The sequence below is a fragment of the Colossoma macropomum genome, unplaced genomic scaffold (assembly GCF_904425465.1).
Source record: "Colossoma macropomum unplaced genomic scaffold, Colossoma_macropomum, whole genome shotgun sequence".
NCBI lineage: Eukaryota > Metazoa > Chordata > Actinopteri > Characiformes > Serrasalmidae > Colossoma > Colossoma macropomum.
Genome location: NW_023495870.1, coordinates 256,185 through 277,698, shown reverse-complemented (window position 1 = coordinate 277,698; position 21,514 = coordinate 256,185). Strand labels below are relative to the sequence as shown.

Below are 21,514 nucleotides of genomic sequence, written 5' to 3'. Positions count from 1 at the left end.
TATGCTTTTTCTTGATTTTAGGGCTATTTTGAACTGTTCAGATTTTACCAGCAGAGAGCACTGTTAGTCCTGGCTGTGTTTTTCAGTTGTGTAGTAGGGTGGAATGCCAATTAGGCTATGTGTACAAGGGCTCTAAAATTCTCAGATTATCTACCTGATAGTTTTCTGGGGAGTCTGTTCACTCAAGTGTAGTGTTTTCAATTTGAATTTGAACCACATTTATATGAGGAAATAAATCTTGGGGAAAACAGCATTGTAATCTGGTTTACTTTAAATGTTTACGTGTCAGTGCATGGAGTGAATAATAATAATAATAATAATAATAATGGTTAATAAGAGGTGTCCAGATTAAATCAAGCTGGGAGGTTGTGTTTTTAAGGTATGCAGATTTCCATTGATATGTGAACCAGAACACTTTTTGGTAGTGCGTAATGCAAATTATTTTTTTTGATATCCAGTTTATAAGCATAGTTTTCTTTCCACCTTTTGTACATTTGAAATGCAGGTTAATTGTTTCATACTCCATAGTTTAAAAACAACAGAGAAGAGAAGACTGAGCGATAAACTGTAGTCAATAGGTAAATGAGTCACAGCTGGTCATAATGTTGGATGGGAAGGCTAAAAAATAACACCTGTTAATAGCTCACGAGCTTTAGTATCACATTTGAAGGCCCTTTCCCAGCTACAGCAATGAAACAGTGAAATGAGCTGTCTAGCTAGCTGCTGGCTGCACTTAAACGTTGATGTGTGCTTAACAGCTTAACAAGAGAACTACCACATTATATTTCACAGCAGCACTTCACTTTTTCAACAACTACAGCATGAACAGAACTTAAATGATAAAAAAATTAAATGATAATGATTGTTCACCTTCAGCCTAAAAGCTCCGCTCATCATGTGTCACTTTTCACAAGGTAACCAATCAAAAAAAGAGGGTGGGTAAAATTGAACCAGAGAGTGAATGCGGAGCTGTACAGCAGGGCAGGTTTGCTAAAATGTGGGCTTAAAAAAGAATCCACTCAAAGATAAATATTAATTCACTGTTCATGGTTTGCAAAAAAACCTTGAAAATCAATCATAAGTATGCTTCACTACCATAGTTGTGACTTTAATGTAGATGTTTCTTAGTTGTGGTGTTCAGGGTACTTGCTCATGTTGCTTATGTTTACATGGACTGATTAGGAAGAATTAAACCTGGTGGACAGTTTTCTCCCTGTGCTTCTCCTCTAAAAAAGCACAATAAGTGTTAGTTTCCATATAGTGATGTGATGTGGCATTGAACTTCCCGCCCGTAACGATCCACTCAGTCCAGTGACACTTGGCTCTGTCCTTCTGCTGACTGGTTTTTAAACGAAATTTTCCTGCTAATAAAATTGAAAGTTGTGTTCATTTTTCATCTTGCATGCAGTCAATGCATAGACAGATCACAGATCAAACTGAAATTATCTTTTTACAGCGTTTTGCTCTTAGAGGTGAACTTTTATAACAACAGAATCTAAAGGCGATCTGTGCAGATTCATTTTGTTTCAGATAAATTTGAATGTACAGAATTATTTGTAGATTGCAGTCTGAGCTCTGTGACTTTCAGGCTGAGGAATCTCAGTGATGCAGATATTTGCTTCTATTCATCACATGTATTCATCAGCAACAAACAAATTTAAATTAATTAATTATGAATCATCACACAACAATTCTCAATATTAATTTAATTCAGTTTGTGTGCATGATTACAAAAACCCATCAGATCATAACACTTTTCATATATTTATTTATTGAGAAATGGCTTAATCGTGCCACCCTCTTACTCAGATGTGTTTTTCACTTTAATTTTGTTGGTTACATGACTCATTAAATATAGAAAATATCTGATGTGTCTTGTTTTAAGTTTTAAATTTATAAGTTGAGGTAGTGGTTAGAGTCTTTAGTAAATCAAGCAGAAAACGTCAAGCGTGCTGAATCTGCTACAGTTAAATCTGTTTGAATACATTTTTATTAGTCAGTAACAAAGCATCTAATGGAACGCGACGCCATTTGGAGTTAAAAACAATCTGTTTGGACTTTAGTCCCTCCAATTTTGAGTTTGTCCAACCTGCAGCAAGACTTGCCATTCGCTCTCCACTTAAATTTTACCCACGCTCTTTTTTGATTGGTTACATAGTGAAAAGTGACACATGACGCATTTGGCGGCAGAATGAGCGGGGCCTGCGGAATCCGTGTCCAGCCGTATAGCCGATAATGGCGTTTTGGGCAGAATGTGCTTTGCCGTCTGATCGCAGCACAACTAACCATATCATTATCCTGAGCGCAAGTTGCAAAGGATTAGCTAGCTTTACACTACAGCTAGGCATGTGCCCAGTGACAGTTATCACAATAGCAATCCCAGTCTCTGTAAATACTTAGTTACTGCCGTCATTCATCTATTTAATTTGTTTTACTTCATGCAAATCAGAGTAAGACACTAGTATTCCCACAAAAAATATAACTTAAGTTCTTATCATGCTGGGTGATGTGATTTCCCTCTTTAATATAACATTTGTTGTAGACTGGCGTGCCTAGCATGGATAAGATTGTTCCAGAAACCAGCTGCGCTTGGTGCAGCAGACAGATGTCATGCCTGTACAAAAAGCTGCGTATTTTTTCCTCTACTGTACAGCGCATCGCACATCACTTCCGCCTCACTAGGCTGCCTGCCATAACACAAAAACAAGGCATGACATAGTTCTAATGAATGCAAATGGCATTTTAGAGATGATTTCTGTATGTATGGTTTGAGCAAACATTTCAAGGATTTTGTTTTTTCGTTATGGATTGTATCCGACATACAATTGTCTCTGCGTAAAAGCCATTCTCTAGCTTTCGGGAGTGAGTGTGTCCTCTCCAGCTTAAACTGCCAAAGGACGCCTTCTCGATGGCTGTGCCCTTTGAGTGGCACCCCCTCTCGCCCCAGGCATGTTGTGAATCTAAATAAATGTTCCAACATAGTCCTGGCAGTATTATCATCCTGAGCTGCTAAAGCAGAGAGCATTGCACTGACCGGAGTTGCTTTCAGCGTAGCTAATGCATGCATTCAATCGGAATGCAGGTTTGTTAACTCTGGTTGAACAAACATTTCTCTTGCTTTTTTCAGTTACAAAAGCCTCCCTGAGCAAACTGTCACTCTGGAGGTGCATTAATCCCTTCACCACTGCTTGGTTTTCTTTGCTTTGCAGATAAAGTAAAAAACACAGTCTGTTTCTGCAACATAATGCAACATTGCCATTTTTCAAGCCAACCTTCTTGTAATCATCTCTCACAGTTACCCGTGCTAAATTTTCTTCCAGGAAATTTCATGTTTGATTGAAATATTTATATTTTTTTTAATTTTTTGGTTAAAATTAAAGTTTACTGTTGAGTTTAAGATGCTACAGCATCACTCACCTCCCCCACCAAAGGCCGGTTTAATAGTTTTGTCACAGTTACTTTACACACGGTTACCTGAATGAGAGGACTAGTTTCTAGTTTAGCACATACAAAAACAGAAAATGGTTGCATTACATAATGTAAGATAATATTTGACTTGCAGCTAAAATGTGTTATTGCAAATAATGGTGATCTACCGCACACACCTTCAGCTTGTGCTTCTGGCCAAATCAAAGTTGTGATGTTAATCGCAATAACATACTCCTGGATATGAATATTGCAAGCTAGAAAATAAATAGCCCAAATGGATAATGAATATAGCGGGTGTTTCACTACTACAATTTATAGTTTAGGCTTTATGTAAATCAGCCCCATTTTAGCCAATTCATATGTTTTCATACCTTTTGCTGGTGCCTTTGGTCTCAGAAGTAGATACAAAATATTCATCTTATATTCAGCTTCTATTATCTGACACAGACGTCATTAATAGAGTGGATCTGCTCTCAGACACACATGTGCTAGATTAACAAGCTCTACAAGCGCTGCCTGTTTACATCATGAAATTAAAAAAAAAAACTTTTAAAAATGTATTTATACAAAGAGCTGTTCCACTTATAAAGGAAGGCTATCTACTTGAAACAAATGGTAAAAAATTTGGTACTTTGAAAAATGCGTCTAGTCTTCCACATTCCAATCCGATCCAATTGGAGAAGTTTTTGTTTCCATGTGTCCTTTTGTCCAATGGAAACAGGCAAATCGTAGAGTGTAGAATTCCATTGGTTGGGAAAGCGGCAGTGATTTAAGGAAGAGTTGCCGCTGACCTGGCAGCATTGGGGGGGGGCGGGGTCGGAAAGTATGACATGACCATCCTGGATGAGAAGACTGACTCAAACCCCCGCCCCCCTCCCCACTCCTTCCTTCCTCTCAGATTCCATGATAGTCATCACTGGGCTCTCACAGCAATGCTTTGACCACATATCGACTTCCTTCTACACTTCCAAAGAAGTTAAGCAACACAAGGTGGTTTTTGGGTCTTTTGCTCGATGAATTTAGCCTCTCACCTCATTTTGCTGGCCCATAAATAACAGAAATAATCAAAGTACACCGTCATAACTTGGTGTTCTAAAGTTGCAGTGGTAACTCACTGATGCATTTTGGGTGTTTTTTGTGAAAGCAGCTGTTTTTAAAACACACTTTTCTTCCTCGCTCTCTCCTCACACTCAGTGGAGTGTGGAAGTCACACCTCACTAACAGGAAACATCTGTGGGTAAGGCACAGTTGCTGTCTTTAGAGCATAAAAAGAGCCCCTGTAAAGCCATGCAAACTTGTATGCTCCTAATACATATTCTACAATCAAGATGAGCACTATAATGAAGTAATAACTAATTTGCCCCAAAGGGTAATGACATAAGACATGCGTAGTAAGTTGAATTGTATTACAAGTAAGCACAGTAAAATTTTTATTGCTTTGTTTCAAATGTGAAAATAAATGTTCTAAAAGAATATACATGCTGTAGGCCTTTGTAATAGGCTATGCAAAAGAGTCGTCACCTCCTAGTACAAATACCACAGCCATGTACAGAGCTAAGATGATCGTGTGCAGACTTGCTTTGTAAATATTATGAATGCGATGAGCTGGAGCAGAAAGGGATGGGCTGGGGTGGGGTCTGGGACCCAGCAGTGAGAGAAACTACATGCTGCATTGCATTTTTTGAGGAGATTTTTCAGGGTCCCCTCGGCATCTGGAGCTGCTTAGGACGGAGTAGGGGGTGGGGGATCCACTGCTCACAAATGCTCTTGACTGCTTTACATACTTACATTCTTTTGGCGAGTTTGGCACATCTGGAGCTGAGGTTTATTGTTCTTGAGGAAAGAGAGAAAGACTGGAGAGAAAGCGAGTTAGGTTTTCTTGGCAAGTTCTGAAGTTTTAAGTGTATTTGTCCATGTTTGAGAGTCTGACTTTGTCTATGTGTATGTTAGAGTTTGGCTGACCACCCTGGACAGCCCCTTCCTGACAACACCGCTGTTCGCAGACAGACAGGAAGTCGAGGTAGAGAGAAGGACAAGCAAGAAAGAGACAACTCTGTTGTTTCTGGACATTTTCATATCCTCACCGCTGTTTGGGTAGAAAAGAGAAATATCAGTTTCATTAAAAGGGAAAACAGAAGGAGCAGAAGGAAGGAGATGGATGATTGTACATGCAATGGACAGGCTTTGTACGTGAGGGATTAAGTGAGACACGAAAAAGCAGGGGCTGAGAGAAAAAGTTTGGTGTGTGAAAGGCAAACAATGAAGAAAACAGCTGTTGTAACCCAAGACTGTGGAACATCTAGTGGGTGAGTTGCCAAGCAGAATCACGCTCAGATACATTTTCTTTTGTAAAGGACTGCTTTAGTCTGCAACTATAACTGTCTACTTTCACTAACGGCAGTAGACATTACATTGTCTCCTATATTTCTACATCTTTTCTATCCAAAGATGATTAGGTATTAACATTATTTATGTACTTTTATTTACTTGCAAAATGTGTATCAAAAAGGAACAAAAAGAACAGTAAGTTGAACAAACAGAGTTGACATTGTATCCTTGGGAGACATATTTGTATACTAGGACAAGGGGAAGAAAAGGTGCTTCTTGCTAAGAAAAGGAGAAAGTCGAAATTTAGCCTTGAGGTCAAGTTAGTAAACAGCATCAAGATGTAGTAAGGATAGAATATAATAAGGACCTACCATTTTATACAATAGTGGCTTGCAACACTCTCAAAAATAAAGACGCCAAACAGGGCTCTTTGGAGCCATGCCACCAAAGAAATGTCACTGGTTTCCTAAGGAACTTCCTGATGATTCGTTAAAGAATTAGATATGTAAGTGTGAATGACTTTTTTAAGTTCAAGAAACCTCCATATAATGTAAAGTTTCTAAAGTATGTCCAAGCCAAGAACCACTTAGGAACCTTTATTTTTGAGAGTGTCTTTCAAAATGACATAGTACAAGCACATTCTTTAGCCAGGAAATGAACTTCCATTGGCTTTACTTTCCATAAACATGTAAATGCCAATGGCTATGTTTGTATTTCTTGATTCTCTACATAAGATCTTTGCGATCACCTCACTGCTTACAGCAGAACTGAAGTGTTGCTTTTTCACTTTGATTTTAAACAAATATTTGTATTGTTCTTTTGCCTCTCTGTACAGGGTGATTTGTAGGCTGCTCTAAATCTGCAAAGTACTTTTCTCCTTATCCATCATTATGCATCATGCTCTCCTCAGCTCCTGCCACAGCACCTCCTGTCCTCCAAAAACCCACCTCCCCCAGCTCCCCTTCTCCTTTGCTATCCAAATGCTCTCCCACACCAACCTCTACATCACCGCCACCACTGATTGACATTTCGGTTGACAACTCCGCCTTCAAGTCCACCTCCCCTCCACTACCTCTCTCACCTCCTTTCTCCAACTGGAAAACCATCTCTCCATCTCCAACTTCTTCCTCACCTCTGAATCACAAAATCTCTAGCCCTTCTGCCCAGAAACCTATGTCTCCACAAGTGCCCAAGCCCATCTGCCCACCTCTCCCTGCACAACAGCCATCGGCCATCCCCAAAGTCTCCTCCGCAGCCATGCCCAGACCCCCTCCACGTCCAAGTTCCAAGCCTTCCTCCCCACCTCTAGCCAGACCTCCACCGCCACTCGTCTTAAAATCCCCTGTCACACCAGCGCCAACTCCAGCTGAGCAGCCCCAGAAACCAACCCCTCCTAGTATAAGCATCCTGGACAAGCTGATCAAGACTTGTCCAGTGTGGCTGCAGCTGGGAATGACGCAAGAAAGAGCTTTTCGTATACTCAACAAGGAGTCACCCGGGGTGAGACTATAAACAATCTACACTGTTTATAAGGGTGGGCAATATGTCACAAATATCATAAAACTTCAAGGCCTTTTCATGATACACAATGTGTGTCACAATATTTAGTTTTTTATGATGGTTTGCAGGCAAAATATACCAGCAGCATAGGAGTGCCTCTTAAAAAGCCTATGAAAAAGTTCTACTAATTTTTTAATTCAACATTTTGGAAAAAAAAAAAGAAATAATAAACCATTTAATAGAATATAAATTACCACATAAAGATTATAGTACAATAGGCTGACATCCAGTCAGCTACCTGTTACTAGTTTAATGCATTGGCTGTTGTTTTTATACAGACTCTATATAATTGGTCTAAATTAGGGGTTAGTGATGGGGAAAAAGTGACGGTACTTCAAAGTATTTTCTCTGTACATGATACACATTACAAAATATAGTTTATCCATGGTTTGGCAAAAAAAGAACCTATCAAAAATTTTTTTGATATACATTTTTGGGAGCAAGCTTTAGATATACAAGAAATATCAATGCTATAATATGATTAATACTGCCTTTATTAGAGAAATAAAATTCTGTTTTCCATTAGCATCAGCTAATTCTAATCAGCTATTCTCTTCAAAACTCACTATATTTAAAATGTACAGCATTTTGGAATGAAACCCTTCAATTAGACAATACAATACAGCCCCCATACATAAACCCATTATGCATTAAGTAATCTTATAGCTGATGGTATAAAAGAATGTTTGTATTGTTTGATTTGATAGTGAGTTCCAGATGGGAGAATAAGAAAATCAGAGTGTAGTGGATAGACGATCCAAAAGAGCAGCGTTTACACATAGCTTGTCTGTCTCAAGGTTCAAACAAACTCTTCTACCACTTACCTATGGTATTGCTAGCTTCATAAGTAATTCTGTTAAGACTTTTGATATATTTTGTTCATATATTCATTATAAAACCAGTAGATCATTGAAAAACATAGGACAGACTCAAAAAAAAGACTTATAAACCTATCCAAAGTTCTTTTAGTGTTAAAAAACCTAAGCTTCCTCAAAACGAAACAAACGCTGTTGGCCCTTTTGCACAAAGACTCAATATGAGCTTCAAGTGACAGTACATTGTACAATGATGTACTTACATTTATTGACACTCTTCACCTTCCTGCCTTTAAAAAGTTTTTATCACAGATCTGATTTTCATCTAAAATCAATGAGCATGTCTTTGGTATTTTGATACGTTAATATGTAAAATGCCTTTATCGCACCATTTAACCACATTTTCCACCACAGGAGAGTAACCTGTATCTTCCTCATACAGGAAACGTTCAACAACAGTGTCATCTGCAAATTTCACTATATGCCTATTTTCCCTTTTATTGCAGCAATCATACTGACGATACCCACAATATGATTAGAAAAGCATGCTGTGATGTAATTTATGACGTTTTTGGCCAGACTTGTCTAAGTCTAGCCTTTTCTATGAAAATTGCAATTGTTCATAGTTCTAGATGTACACTGTAAAAAGTGGCTCGCCAAATCTACCTAAAAAAAATAACCTCATGTGGTAACACGTAAATTAACTATTACATGTTATATTCAACCTAAATAAATACTTTGAATGAACAATTCTTTCAATCAATGCAGTTTTTTAAGTTACATAAAACTAGTTCAATTGCTTGTTAGCACATGAAGTAATTTTTTTAGGGAGATCTGACGAGCCACTTTCTACAGTGTAGATACCCATGATATAGTCAGAAAAGTATACTGTGAAGTAATTGATCATGATAAGAATAACATATTCTTATACTGACAACCTCTAACTTTTCATGTGACTGTTTACAGTCATATGCAAAAGTTTAGTGCCCCTGATCAAATTACATTGTGTTGATTATCTTGAAAATAGGTACACATCCTCTACAGAGAACACAATTCTGCATATTTTAATGCACAATTATTGTTTGTTTGTTGAATATAATATTGAACAAAAAAAAAAAACGTCAAATATGTTATGTCACATTTTATGTTTTATTTCTATGCTAAACCCAGCAAATATTTAGAAATTGTGCACTAAATTTTGCTGGAAAAATTTACATGTTCAGTTATTTTCGCAAAACATGTAATTTGATCATGGCATATGACTGCATTTAATACAGCAAGAGAAATCTCTGTTTACACAGATTTTTTTAGTGAGGAGGAACACCGGCCAGAAGTTGATGATTGTGTCAGTGCGTCTCCAGGACCAGCAGGGGGAGCCCCGGGTCCAAGAGTTTCATGTAAAAGAAGAAAAAGCCTGTGAGTTCAGCTATGTAATTAGGAAAACTATTACAAGAGTACAAATTCAATATTTAGAAACATATGCACACACGCGCACACACACACTCATACAGGGTAGGTGCTGCATAGGCTAGCGGTGGTCTGTGGAGGAGGGGAGCTGACCATAAGTTTCCTGTTCTCAGACCTGAACTGCTGTCAGAAGTGACGGACTTCCTGCCCCCCTCCTCCCGCTTGTTTCGGTGTTTGTCTGTGTCTGTGTGTGTGTGTGACAAAGTCAGGGGTTTTTCTTGGTCACGGTATTCTAAATATGGTCAATATCTGAAGTCTGATCGAAGGTCAGCATAATATAGACACATAAACTTTGTCACTGTATTGATTCAGCCACACATTCTTTATATGCCTTTTTGTATTTGTGTGGATGCTACATTTATATTGACAGTCATTCTCAAGAAGTCTTGGTAAGCTCATGTTAATGTTGCTTAAAATGGTGTAGCTGTTATATGAACATGAGGAATCCTATACACTTATAACCAACAATAGTTTTGTCACCCACCTTTTCTTCCATAGTGCTTTATCTTGAGGGTTCTGTCCTGGTCTTTGACAACATCTTCAAACTCATTGCATTCTATTGCGTTAGCCGGTAAGTTTTTGAAGCTTTGAGACCAATGTGTTTAGTGAATGGCTAGAAAACCGAGCACATTTTAAAAGCAGTGTTTTCATCTTTATTCAGGGACATCCTCCCCTTCCCGCTTAAGTTACCTCAAGCCATTGTCCGAGCAAGTAAATATGAAGACATGGAGGTGATTTCCACCCTTGGCTTAGGTAATACATGGTATACAAGCTTCACTTGGTACATTTGGTACTTCAAAGCCCTGGGGACATTTTCCTTCCCATACAATAAGTATTGAAAACACTTGTTTTTAATAACTATTAATCCATGGGGAATGCCATTTACCTTACACTCTAATTCAAGCATGTGTTCCTGTTTCTGGTTTTCTGTGAAACTGTGATAGCTTTTTAAATTGTGCAATTGCTAAGAAATGTGTGGACGTAGTGAGTCAGTGGCTTCCGCCTCAGATAGTCACATTTTCTGTCCTACTCTCAAAACATGCAATCACAAATACATGCACTAAATAAATGCAACAATCTAGATTTTGTGGAACAGAAACAGTTTCCAAAACTGCTGGCCGTGATCCACATGCCATGCCAGCAGTTTTTTTTAAACATCAGCTGTCCTTTTCACATTGTGTGAACATTTTATGACGAACGGACCAATAGAAATCTTGTTGATCTTGTTACATTAATGTACATAAAGTATGCAGCATTACCATGGCTTTTGTTACAACACTGAGATCTTGTTACAACATGTGTTGTATATGTACCTTGTAAGCTAATTTGTGTTTGTTGCCAGAGTTCTGGAGCTCAACCCTGAACAGTCACATTCAGGACAATTTAAGTAAATCTGCAGCCAGCGGTGGCACTCAGAATGCAGCGGACCACAGCAGTTCCTGCGAGATCCAGCTTTCTGCTGGCAGCGATCGTCTGTGGTATGTCAACCCCATCTTCATTGAGGAATATTGCAGCAGTTTGCCATCCAGCCCTCCAGCACCCATCCTCAGAACCCAGAGCCTCAACACGCCCATTCAGGCTCCGCTGAAGTACAAGAGGCCCCCACCCTTGCCTCCTCGTCCCATTAGCATATCGGAAGTTGCATTGGCTCAGGCTACAACTAAGCCGACCAGAGAGGATCTTGCGTCAGATGAGTGTTCTCTGATCTCGCTGAGCTCTCCTCCTCCTGTGGTTCAGAAAGAGGAAGGAAGCCAGCATGTATGTCCAGAGAGAGAGGGAACAGCCCCCAGCGTTGAAGCGGAGGCAGCCAAGCCAGACGTGGCCCAACCTCCAAGCCAAGCGACAAAGCAGGCTAGTCGTGTGCCTTCGCACAGGATTCCCCCGTTACCACTCCGACGCAGGTTGTCAGAGAACCAGCCATCAGGAGACGAAATCCAGCAAGAACCGACTAACAGTACAAGTACCAGCAACTCTGTACCAACAGAGATGGAGGGGGAAGTTCCTGGAGCTCGCGTGGCATCTCTCATCTGCCTGGACGACGACAGCGTGGCACAGTGTGAGAAGCCAGTGGATGCCCCCGAGCCACAGTCACAGCAGGATGAAGGCCTTGTGGATCACTCCAAGATATCGAATGGATCATCTGCTGTGACTAGACTGTCAGCAGCTGAGGTGGGGAGGCCTGGTCCTCCAGTACCACCTCCTAGGAGAAAAAGACACTCTCAGGCTGGGACCTCAGCTTTGCAAGATGTCAATGATGCCAATGGGGGAACCGCCAAAGAACCCACCTCCTTCACTCCACAAACCTCAAGCACTCCTACTTCCATGCACCGCTTTGTCACTGCAGGTCACCCCAAAGTTCCTGATGTCTCGCTGTTCTCTCCGGAAGGAGGTGCTCCCCAGCCAGACCACGACTCCTACTCCACCAGCAGCACAGAAGAGGAGATGGACACTACAGCAACGGGCTCTATAGTGAAGAGAACACCCACCATCATGCTGGACCGCGCCAAACAGCGTCTGTCCATGGTGAACTTCTCTACTGTCTTTACAAATTTCATGAGTGCTGACCGCAAGCTGCAAAAACGAATTGTGGAGCTGGCTCGGGATGGGAGCACCTACTTTGGGAACCTGGTGCAGGATTATAGGGCCTATACGCTGGACACCATGCGAAGGCACTCCTCAAGTACTGAGATGCTCCAAGAAATCAGACAAATGATCACCCAGCTTAAAAGCTACCTGATCCAGAGCACAGAGCTGCAGAATCTGCAGGAGTCAGCTGTTTACACTGAGGAGAAGCTGGGTAATTTATCTACACTGTTCCATAACAGCTTGCATCAATCTAAAACAGTGCTCATCAACCCTGCACCTGCAGATCTACCTTTTTTCAGAATTTAGCTTGAGTCCCAAATGTAACACAGCTGATCCAACCAATTAAGTGGATTGATTATCTAGATCAAATATGTTCAATCAGGGCTGGAAGTGAACTTTTCAGAATGGTAAAACTCCAAGAGCAAGGTTGGTGACCACTGATACGATATTAATGTGGTGTTTCAGATTGTCAGATTGGTCTAGGTGCCTCATTTTTCCCATTACAGAGTTGCAGTGGCATAAATTAATATTTTTTGACGTAGATCTGATTCTTCCAAAGCTGCGTGAATACACAAATTTGACCTTTTTAGATTCGAATGGAGCCGCTTTCATGTCTCCCATCAGATATGTGGCTATATAACCATACTAAGAACAATTAGATCAGAGATCATGTGTTTTTTTTCCATCACTCATCATTGCACATGCACATATCACTGTTGTCATCATCTAGTGTCACATGTGGACATGTGAGTCATGCACATGATGTTGTTGATCTTGAAATGCCAGACAGACATGGATCACTTAAAAATACAAATGCAGAACATCAAGTAAAAACCTGGAATTGAGCAGAAGGGCTTTTAGTGCGAACATATTCTAAAAGTAATGCTCTAATTATTTTCATTCTGAAGAGCAACAGTTATTCACAGTTTGGTATTTGCACAGTTAACATCTGACTGAGCTAATGTAACTGCTTATAATTTGCTAATTGATTAAATCAAATATGTTAGAGCAAAGAGAACTCACTTGTATAGTGCCCTCCATGCCTAATGAACATTCAATCTGTCTATGCTGAAATGCCCTTGTTTTTTGTGAAAATCTCTCGTGTTGCAAAGCTAAAATTAGCTCAGAGTTCTGTTAATTATCCACCTTTACCAGAAAGTTATTACAGAATCTGGGTTTTGCAAAATGAGTTGTTCTCACCTGTCTCGGCAGTGCAGTGTCATAATAATAGCTATTTTAAACAGCCTATTGAGGCAAGTGATCAAAGATTCTTATTGAAGTCTTAGAGAAATATTGATTGTTCTTGAATGCTTCTGCTGTCATGCTTAAGGAAGTGTTTTGGGAGAATGTGTGATTTTCTCTTACCCTGGGCCTATACATACAGACATACACAAAAGCCTGCAGTGCTGCTTCTGTATTTACATGAGCATTTTGGAAAGATGAAGGTGACTAATTGAAGATACACTTTGTTTTGTGAAGTCTCTACCTCATGACTTATTAGCATTTCAGTCTTCCCACCGCATAGCTTGGATTATTACACAGTAATATATGAAGAAATAATGTTTGTTTATGGCAGTGTTTTGGTTGGGTAAAGTTTGATGATTTTGCCTCCAAGTGATTTGATTTGCTTGCTTGAATTAACACATCTCTCACCTCCTCTTCAGAGGTCATCATTGAGGCAGCACTGTGCAAGAGTGTTCTGAAGCCTTTGAGGGAGGCCATATATAATGGGCTAAAAGACATCCACTCCCGTGCAGGCACTCTTAAAAGGCTAAAAGAGAACCAGCAGATAGTCTTGGGCACCACAACCACAGATTTGGGAGTAACCACTGGTGTTCCTGATACACCTGTCATGGAAAAGATCCAGGTGAAGCTGGGGAACTTGCATCAGGAATATTCACCTCAGAAGAAGATAGACCTGCTCCTCAAAACCTGCAAGATCATCTATGAGTCCATGTCTGTAGGCTGCCCAGGTAAGAGAAATTGTCACTCACCTATGACCTAAATATGTGATCTGAAGGTGTGCAATATGCCAAAACTATAACACTACAATACTTAATATTTTTGCGATACACAATATGTATTACGATATTTGTTTTTTCTAAATTTTATTAACAAGTTGGAATGGACAAAATGGACCAGTAAAAAGTACCACATATAAAAATGAATGCTGTGAATGCAATGATTCACTTTCTATTTAATAAAAAACTGAAGGACAAATAAAAATGTAAAATTAATAAAATAAGATGTAATGACAAAATAAGATGACATCTAGTCAGCTACTTGTTACCATGTAGTTTATGCAATTACTACACACTAGTTGTTTATAGACCCTCTATAATTTGTCTAAATCTGTTCTTTATTGATGCACACATGCAGTGCACTGACCTTTTTTTAATTTAAAGAATATCCACATATTGTAAACATTCTGGAAAGAACTCTTGAATTGATATAGAATACTAACATTATGTATAAATCAGACTCTGCTTTAAAAGGTTCTTCACACTCACAAATCTCTTTTGTAGGAAACCAGAAAAAACAATAATGGCAGCTTAAGCAGTAGCTCACTGTAGCTCATTCTAATCTATGCTTCGTTGAAAATGTATACAATAGAAAAGGCTGCAGTTAATGATAGGCTATGCAAACAGAACATTACCAACTAATTAACTACACACATGCATACTTTGAATGCTACATGGAAAATTCTAACATAGATTTTCAGTCTGGCAAAGATTGCTGGGGTACATACAAAATGAAACAAAACAACTCTAGGACATGAGATCTACTCTCCAGTACAAAGTAAAATGGACACAATTGTCCAGAAAGAGGGTGCTAAGGTGCCAGTTTGGTGGTATTTTCATTTACAACCAATCAAATGCATAGATCCACCGGGTATGGTTATAAATTATCAAGTAATATTAAAAGCTAGCCAAGTTGGTCACTATATGGTTATAATATTATTATCAGGGAAACTGCAAGCTAGAGGGTAAGGCTCTGTCATGTTTACATGTGGTACTTCATAACTGAATTTGGATCATGATGATATTGTTGAGCACGATAATTCTGCAGATGACAATCATTTGTCTATGTTTACATCATCATCCAGTGCATACATAATCAGAAAAGAGAGAGATAGTTCAACTGCTGTTACACTGCTCAGCTTTAATTCTTTACCCCAAAATTAGCTTCAAAGTCAGTTGAAAAGTCAATACCTTATAATACACAGTTTTTTTGGCCTTAACAGAGCTAGTTTCCTGAAGTGAACAGACTTTAACCTGAAGTATAGAGTTGAAATATGTTCTAAGACAATGAGTTAGACTTTTGCACTGGTCATCAGCAAACTTCTGTTGCTGTGTAACATTGTCTATTGTTGGAGGGTTGGTTTCAGTCTCTTTCAGGGCTTTCTGGCCAAAGTCATATAACTGTGAAGTGCTGTCTGCTGTGTCTGTTGTCTATCCTTTAAACTGTGTGTATAAATAAATATGAGGTTATATGATATGTTTGGTTGTGTAGGGAAAGCCCATGGTGCAGATGACTTCCTGCCTGTGCTGATGTACGTACTGGCTCGCTGCAACATGACTGCACTATTGCTGGATGTGGAGTACATGATGGAACTGATGGACCCTGCACTACAGCTAGGAGAGGGTGAGGAGACATACATGCACAGTCATAGGGCATGTTTACACCTTGCATTAACGTGTTTTTGGTGATCAGATCATGTTCGGATTTCACTTGACCGCATGAAAAGCCAGGTGTAAACACCCCAGGGACGCATTGTGCTCAATTTACGATCAGATCACTTAAACCACATTCGGAGGTGGTCAGAGACGGATCTCGAACACGGTTAACACAAGTGCACACAGAATGCATTTTCGTTATCCGTATTCAATTACATGAGCAGAAATGCATCTGCCGAGCGCTGACTAGCAGGTGAAGAACTAAACAAGGATCTAAAGATGGAGGATACGCAAGGCTGAAGTTAGCCCCAAATCAAGAGCCTTCCTGCCCCTCCAGGCCAATGAAAGTGTCCAGGCCGAGCTTGTGGACTTCTATCGTAATAGGAAAAAGAGTAAAGAAAAGTAAAATGGAAACGACGCATGTGCTGACATACTTTATACGCTGGAAGAGTACAACCAGATCACACCTGATCACACTGGAGACGCATTTTAGTGAAAAGTGAAAATGGAATTAGGCCCAAGTTTATCCAGATACAATCTGGACACGAAACACGTGTTAATGCAAGGTGCAAACAGGTTCATACACAAAAAGGGTTTATGTACTCTACTGCGTTAATGGACTGAGCTGTTTTATTTCACCTGAGGGCAACTCCATAATCCCTATCAGCTACAAAATAAAATTATCTGTGATCATTTATCTTGACATACTTTATTTGAACCCAGAGATGGTTCAAATAACCTCTGCCCAGTTCATTGAACAGGAGGTTTTAGCATTGAAGCATGAAGCATTATTAGGGTTATTGCTGATGCATTTTACAGATCATGAATGTTTATGACAGATTCTGATTTATTTACAGCTAGACCTGCTGAAGGCAACAGGCAACAAGATAATAACATTGTTTATTTGGTCTTTAACAAAAGAGCACATAGGCTTGAATTATTTCCAAACATTTCCAGATTTTTGCCATTAGTATTACAAAAGCACTGATATGCAGCAAATGTATGCTTAGCTGTTTCACACTATTTGCTTCATTAAATTGCAATACTTTAATATAAAATAAAATTAGCAAATATCAATTACAATTCTGACTAATTCCAATCGTGCACCCTTAGCATTTTACCATGCAATTAATTCCATATTATTTGTGTTCACAGGCTCATACTATCTCACCACGACATATGGAGCTCTGGAGCACATTAAAAACTATGACAAGCAAGCCATGACCAGGCAGCTGAGTCTGGAAATCCAAGACTCCATTCATCGGTGGGAGCGTCGCCGCACTCTCAACAAAGCTCGTGCCTCACGCTCCTCTGTACAGGTAGGATGTGATAGCACATTTAGTGTCCCAATATACAGGAATGCATTATCTGAATATACTCCTTTGGGACCAGGAGTCTTCAGCTGTGTTATGCTGAAACATGTTTGTGCATATATTTAATTATTGTTAGTACATATTGAGGCTGTATGAAATGGACAGCATGCTAGTACAGTGATCGTATTGCTATACATTGCAAATGTGCTTTGCCTTGCAATACATATTAAAAATCCACTGGCGAATCAGTTAGACTTTCCTATATTATTTTGACCAAAATAATTTACTTTTGTTGGATCATATCTTGATTTATTAAAACAGCCACAGAAACACGTTTTTTGGTTCTGTGGTCAAGATGCTCAGAGCGCACAGCTCATTTACATGTTACAGCCTTCTGCAGTATCAGTTTTGTAAGTGCCAGCAACGTGATAATAAACTACATATTGCACAGCAATTGTAGCAAACATTTAGAAGCTAAGATATAGTTACTCGCACAACACTCAGATAAAAAAGGCCATGAATTCACTTATTTTATTCACACAACAAATATGTGTTTTGTTTAGATTACGATATTATTTGAGGGAGCTTACAGGTACAGATATAGGCCTGTTTTGCAAGATCCCAAATTATTTCGTTATGTCATTATCTTGAGAAAACAAGTTTTGTTGCAGGAAAGTCTATAGAAAATTATTTAGTTATTTCTGGAAAATAACAATTTTTTCTGACTCATCACAAACCATCTCCTGTTTGCAGGATTTCATCAACGTCTCTTTCCTGGAGGCTGGTTCCAACACTAAGACTCTGGGTGTTCGCCCAAACACCACTGCTCGAGACCTAGCGGCGCAGTGTGCTGAGAAGTTTGAAGTGCTGGAGCCAGACTCCTACTGTCTGAGCGTGTTAGTGGATGGCCACTACCAGCCCCTGACCCCTGAGGAGTTCCCACTTGCTGTCAAGTCCAGCTTACACCATAGTGAGCCACGCAAGGAATATTACTTCGTGTACCGCCATGGACGCTGGCCAGGACAGGAGCCTGATGGCCAGACAGCATCTACCCTTGAGCCGCTACCTGCCCAAGAGGACAGTTTGATTTGAGAAACTTATGAGAGTAAGTAGCAGGATACAGTAGTTTACACAAAGGACTACTTGCTGCTGGAAGAGAACATAACAGCTTAACAGAATATTACGTCATTAATTAATATAGTAGTGTCATTCTGGCACTGCCCTGGCCTACTGCTATTTGATCTATTAGAAGCTATGACAAAGATGTAAGAATGTTTTGAAACAGTCATTCTTTGCTTTGAAAGAAGCTTAGAATGTCAGTGAGGACAAAGGAGCGCTGAGTACCTTTACTCATTACTCTGTATTTGAAGGCTACACATCAAATAAACTCCATACAGAAAACCCTGCTTTGAAAAAAGATTACTTCTATGGACACCCACTTCCAAGTTACTCCAAGACTGCCATTTGATGTATTAGGAGCTACAACAAGGATGTAAGAATGTTTTGAAATAGTCATTCTTTGCTTTGAAAGAAGCTAAGAATGTCAATGAGGACAAAGGAGCACTGGAGTGCCTCTACTCATTACTCTGTATTTATCTTTAATGGCTACACGTCAAATCTTTTTTTGACTTCCTCTTCATGGAAAGAGGCTTCTTCTATGGACAGCCACTTCCAGTCGTCAGCTGCTCCTCCACACAACACAGCAGCATTCTAAAATGATTTGTCTAGTAAAGCAGGAAAGTAAAGCAGATTCCAACAGACTGAACCTGACAGAGACCACATCGTCATTCTGGTGCTGATTTGTAATGAATGTTTTATATTGAATTGGCAAAAGATAACACTCTTTTTAAGACATGCTTTAAGCACAGTCCTGAGCCCGTATTCATAAAACTTCTCAAAGCAGGGGTGCTGATTTAAGATCAGATTCTTCTCTTAATCTCTATGATCTTACCAACAAGAACAGCTAGGTCAGCACTCCTACTCTGAGAAGCTTCATTAAGATCGCTTCTGTCGCAACAAAATTTTGTATCTCCAAAATGGTAATTTACAGGAGAAGGAAAAATGTCCTTAACTGTGAATGAAAGTGAATGGAAGAAGATTTATTTCCATGTTAATTTTCATTTTTATTGTTTCAATCGTCATGAAATGTTAAACATTTTAAAGGGCAGCTGGCATTTTCATACTGTGTAAAAATATTAAAAACAACAAAGATAGAGATACAAGGTTTTGTTCTGACAGTGACAGTATGGGACGCTAAATAAATAGTTGACAATGGTATCACTGAAAATCCCCATAAGCCCAAGCCTGCTCTATGCTGGGAGAGTTCATGTGCCTACTTTGTCTTTATTTAGCATATTCTGTATTTACATGACAAATTTAAATCAAATGTTTGCTACTTTGTTTTTCCTACTGTTTTTATGATATTTTATCTTAATCGCAAGATTTTAGATTGTATTCCAAGTTATGAATACATTAATACTCTTTGTATGTACGACACAAGTGTGATGATGGAGCGTATTTTCCAATGTACACATTTTAAATGTAACCAAAACAATTTGCTATAGCTTTTTAGCAGTATACAATTCAAGTATTTCTTCTTTGTGTGCTGTTAATAATCCATGTGTTCTTTATGTGTTGTCAATAATATTTGCTAAAAAGAAACAAGAAATGGTAATATGGTCAAATCTGTTTACACTTCCCTTTTTGCACTTCCAGATAGAGGTTCATACTCAATGGTTTCTTGATGAAGTTGCATGGTTATGCAGGCACTCATTTAAAAATGAAAAAATCATTTTAACACTTTTTTTTAGCACTTTTTTTTATTCAAACAGTGGGCTGAAGTCTGAAGCCTGTGGTAAACACTGTGGCAGTGTTGCACTAAAGTGTCTTCCCTCTATAACAACTCAAAGGACTACATGGTCAACAAGAAATAATATTAGATGTAATGGAGACCAGATTGTATGCTTTCTTTTCCTTTTCTTTTGGGATTAATTGTTTTGCACAGTGCCAAAAGTCCATTAATAATGTTCCAATATTAATCCATTAAGCATTAACTCACTTATGCCTCCGCAAATCATGTGAGAAATTCGAAGTATGTTGCATGATTGTGACTTGGAGACTACATGTTTAATTAACATCTGCATTATTTCATACTCAATATGCGTCCTGCTGTACAAGAAAATGTAGGTTGCACAGTATGCGACATGCTGTACTTGGGCTGAGACAATACACAATTTTGGAAAAACGATAAATTAGGACAGAACAAATAAACATCAATATTTTTTAAAACCACAGATATTTTCTATTTCAAGATTCAGTATGTCTAGGACATTTTCTAGCTGTGCCTGAGGGTCAACAAAGCCTTAGTCATGTTTAAACATGACTTAATGACTAACACACTTAGCACCCCAGTAACACACACTCACACTGTGGCTCACAAGGCATTCCAAAGATATTCCAAGTTTAGTTCAATCACTGGGATGTAAACTAAGTTATTCAGACTGTTTTGGTGTGAAATGATGCATTTTACAGAAACGTACTAGTTCATATTTATTTACAGTGGTTGCGATAGGAACCAGGGGTTCTGATGTTTGCAGTGCAAATATATATTTTATTTAATATCCAAAACAACCAATAAGCCTATACATATAGTCTTAGTTATTAGATTTTTTGGGGGATTTACCATTAAAATAGTTGCTGTTCAACACCCTGCAAGGAGTTACCCACCATGAATATGCTAAAAAATGTGTTTTAGGCCAAAATCTTAACTAACCTTCATTTCATTCTCTAAAACGAAACATTTCACATCAAACCTGTCTCAATGACTTGAATTATGCAAAAACGTTGAATAAGGGGTTGGAATTCCCCCATTATGGCACTCATTGAGTAAATCAACTATTGCCTTTTTATTTATCAAGAGTGACTGAATAGCATAAAGTAGTAAATTGATTCTGGCAACCACAGCTCTGCCTCTGTGCCATCATTCCATACACTACGAGGGCCACAAGTAAATACCAGTTTGTCTGTATTAGATGGCTGGAGTCAGATAAGCTGATTTTTGGTGATTTCTCACTTCAATGTGACAAAAAGACATTAAAAGAAAAAAAACTTCTGTCGCTGATAAACGTCATGACCTTGTGCATGGCTTTAACAGGATATCATGATTTACTCTTGCATCATGGTGAAAACTGTTTCAACTTTAACAAACTTAAGGTTATACTTCATTGTTTGGCTTAGCCTTGCCAAGAAATGAAACACTCTTTTCTACAGTCCAGTTTGGCAACTTTAGAGAGCTTTTCATTTTACTGTTTACTGTCACAGCAATATATACTGAAGTCGA

At 38.9% G+C, this 21,514-nt stretch overlaps 1 protein-coding gene across 1 annotated transcript; it reads left to right on the top strand.

Annotated features, from left to right (window-relative positions):
- The first annotated feature begins 4,280 nt into the window (after positions 1-4,280).
- On the top strand, positions 4,281-20,412 carry rin3 (Ras and Rab interactor 3). Its single transcript, XM_036563706.1, has 10 exons — positions 4,281-5,735; positions 6,593-7,257; positions 9,434-9,548; positions 10,098-10,170; positions 10,261-10,352; positions 10,942-12,396; positions 13,850-14,158; positions 15,699-15,830; positions 17,018-17,181; positions 17,929-20,412. The coding sequence occupies exons 2-10, from the start codon at positions 6,655-6,657 to the stop codon at positions 18,265-18,267; spliced, it is 3,282 nt and encodes a 1,093-aa protein (XP_036419599.1). The 5' UTR covers positions 4,281-5,735; positions 6,593-6,654; the 3' UTR covers positions 18,268-20,412.
- The last annotated feature ends 1,102 nt before the right edge of the window (positions 20,413-21,514 follow it).

Coding starts and splice junctions, on each gene's coding strand:
- rin3 (XM_036563706.1), top strand. CDS start 6,655: ATGCTCTCCTCAGCTCCTGCCACAGCACCTCCTGTCCTCCAAAAACCC. Junction 10,171..10,260: donor GCATTCTATTGCGTTAGCCG/GTAAGTTTTTGA, acceptor ATCTTTATTCAG/GGACATCCTCCCCTTCCCGC. Junction 10,353..10,941: donor GATTTCCACCCTTGGCTTAG/GTAATACATGGT, acceptor GTTTGTTGCCAG/AGTTCTGGAGCTCAACCCTG.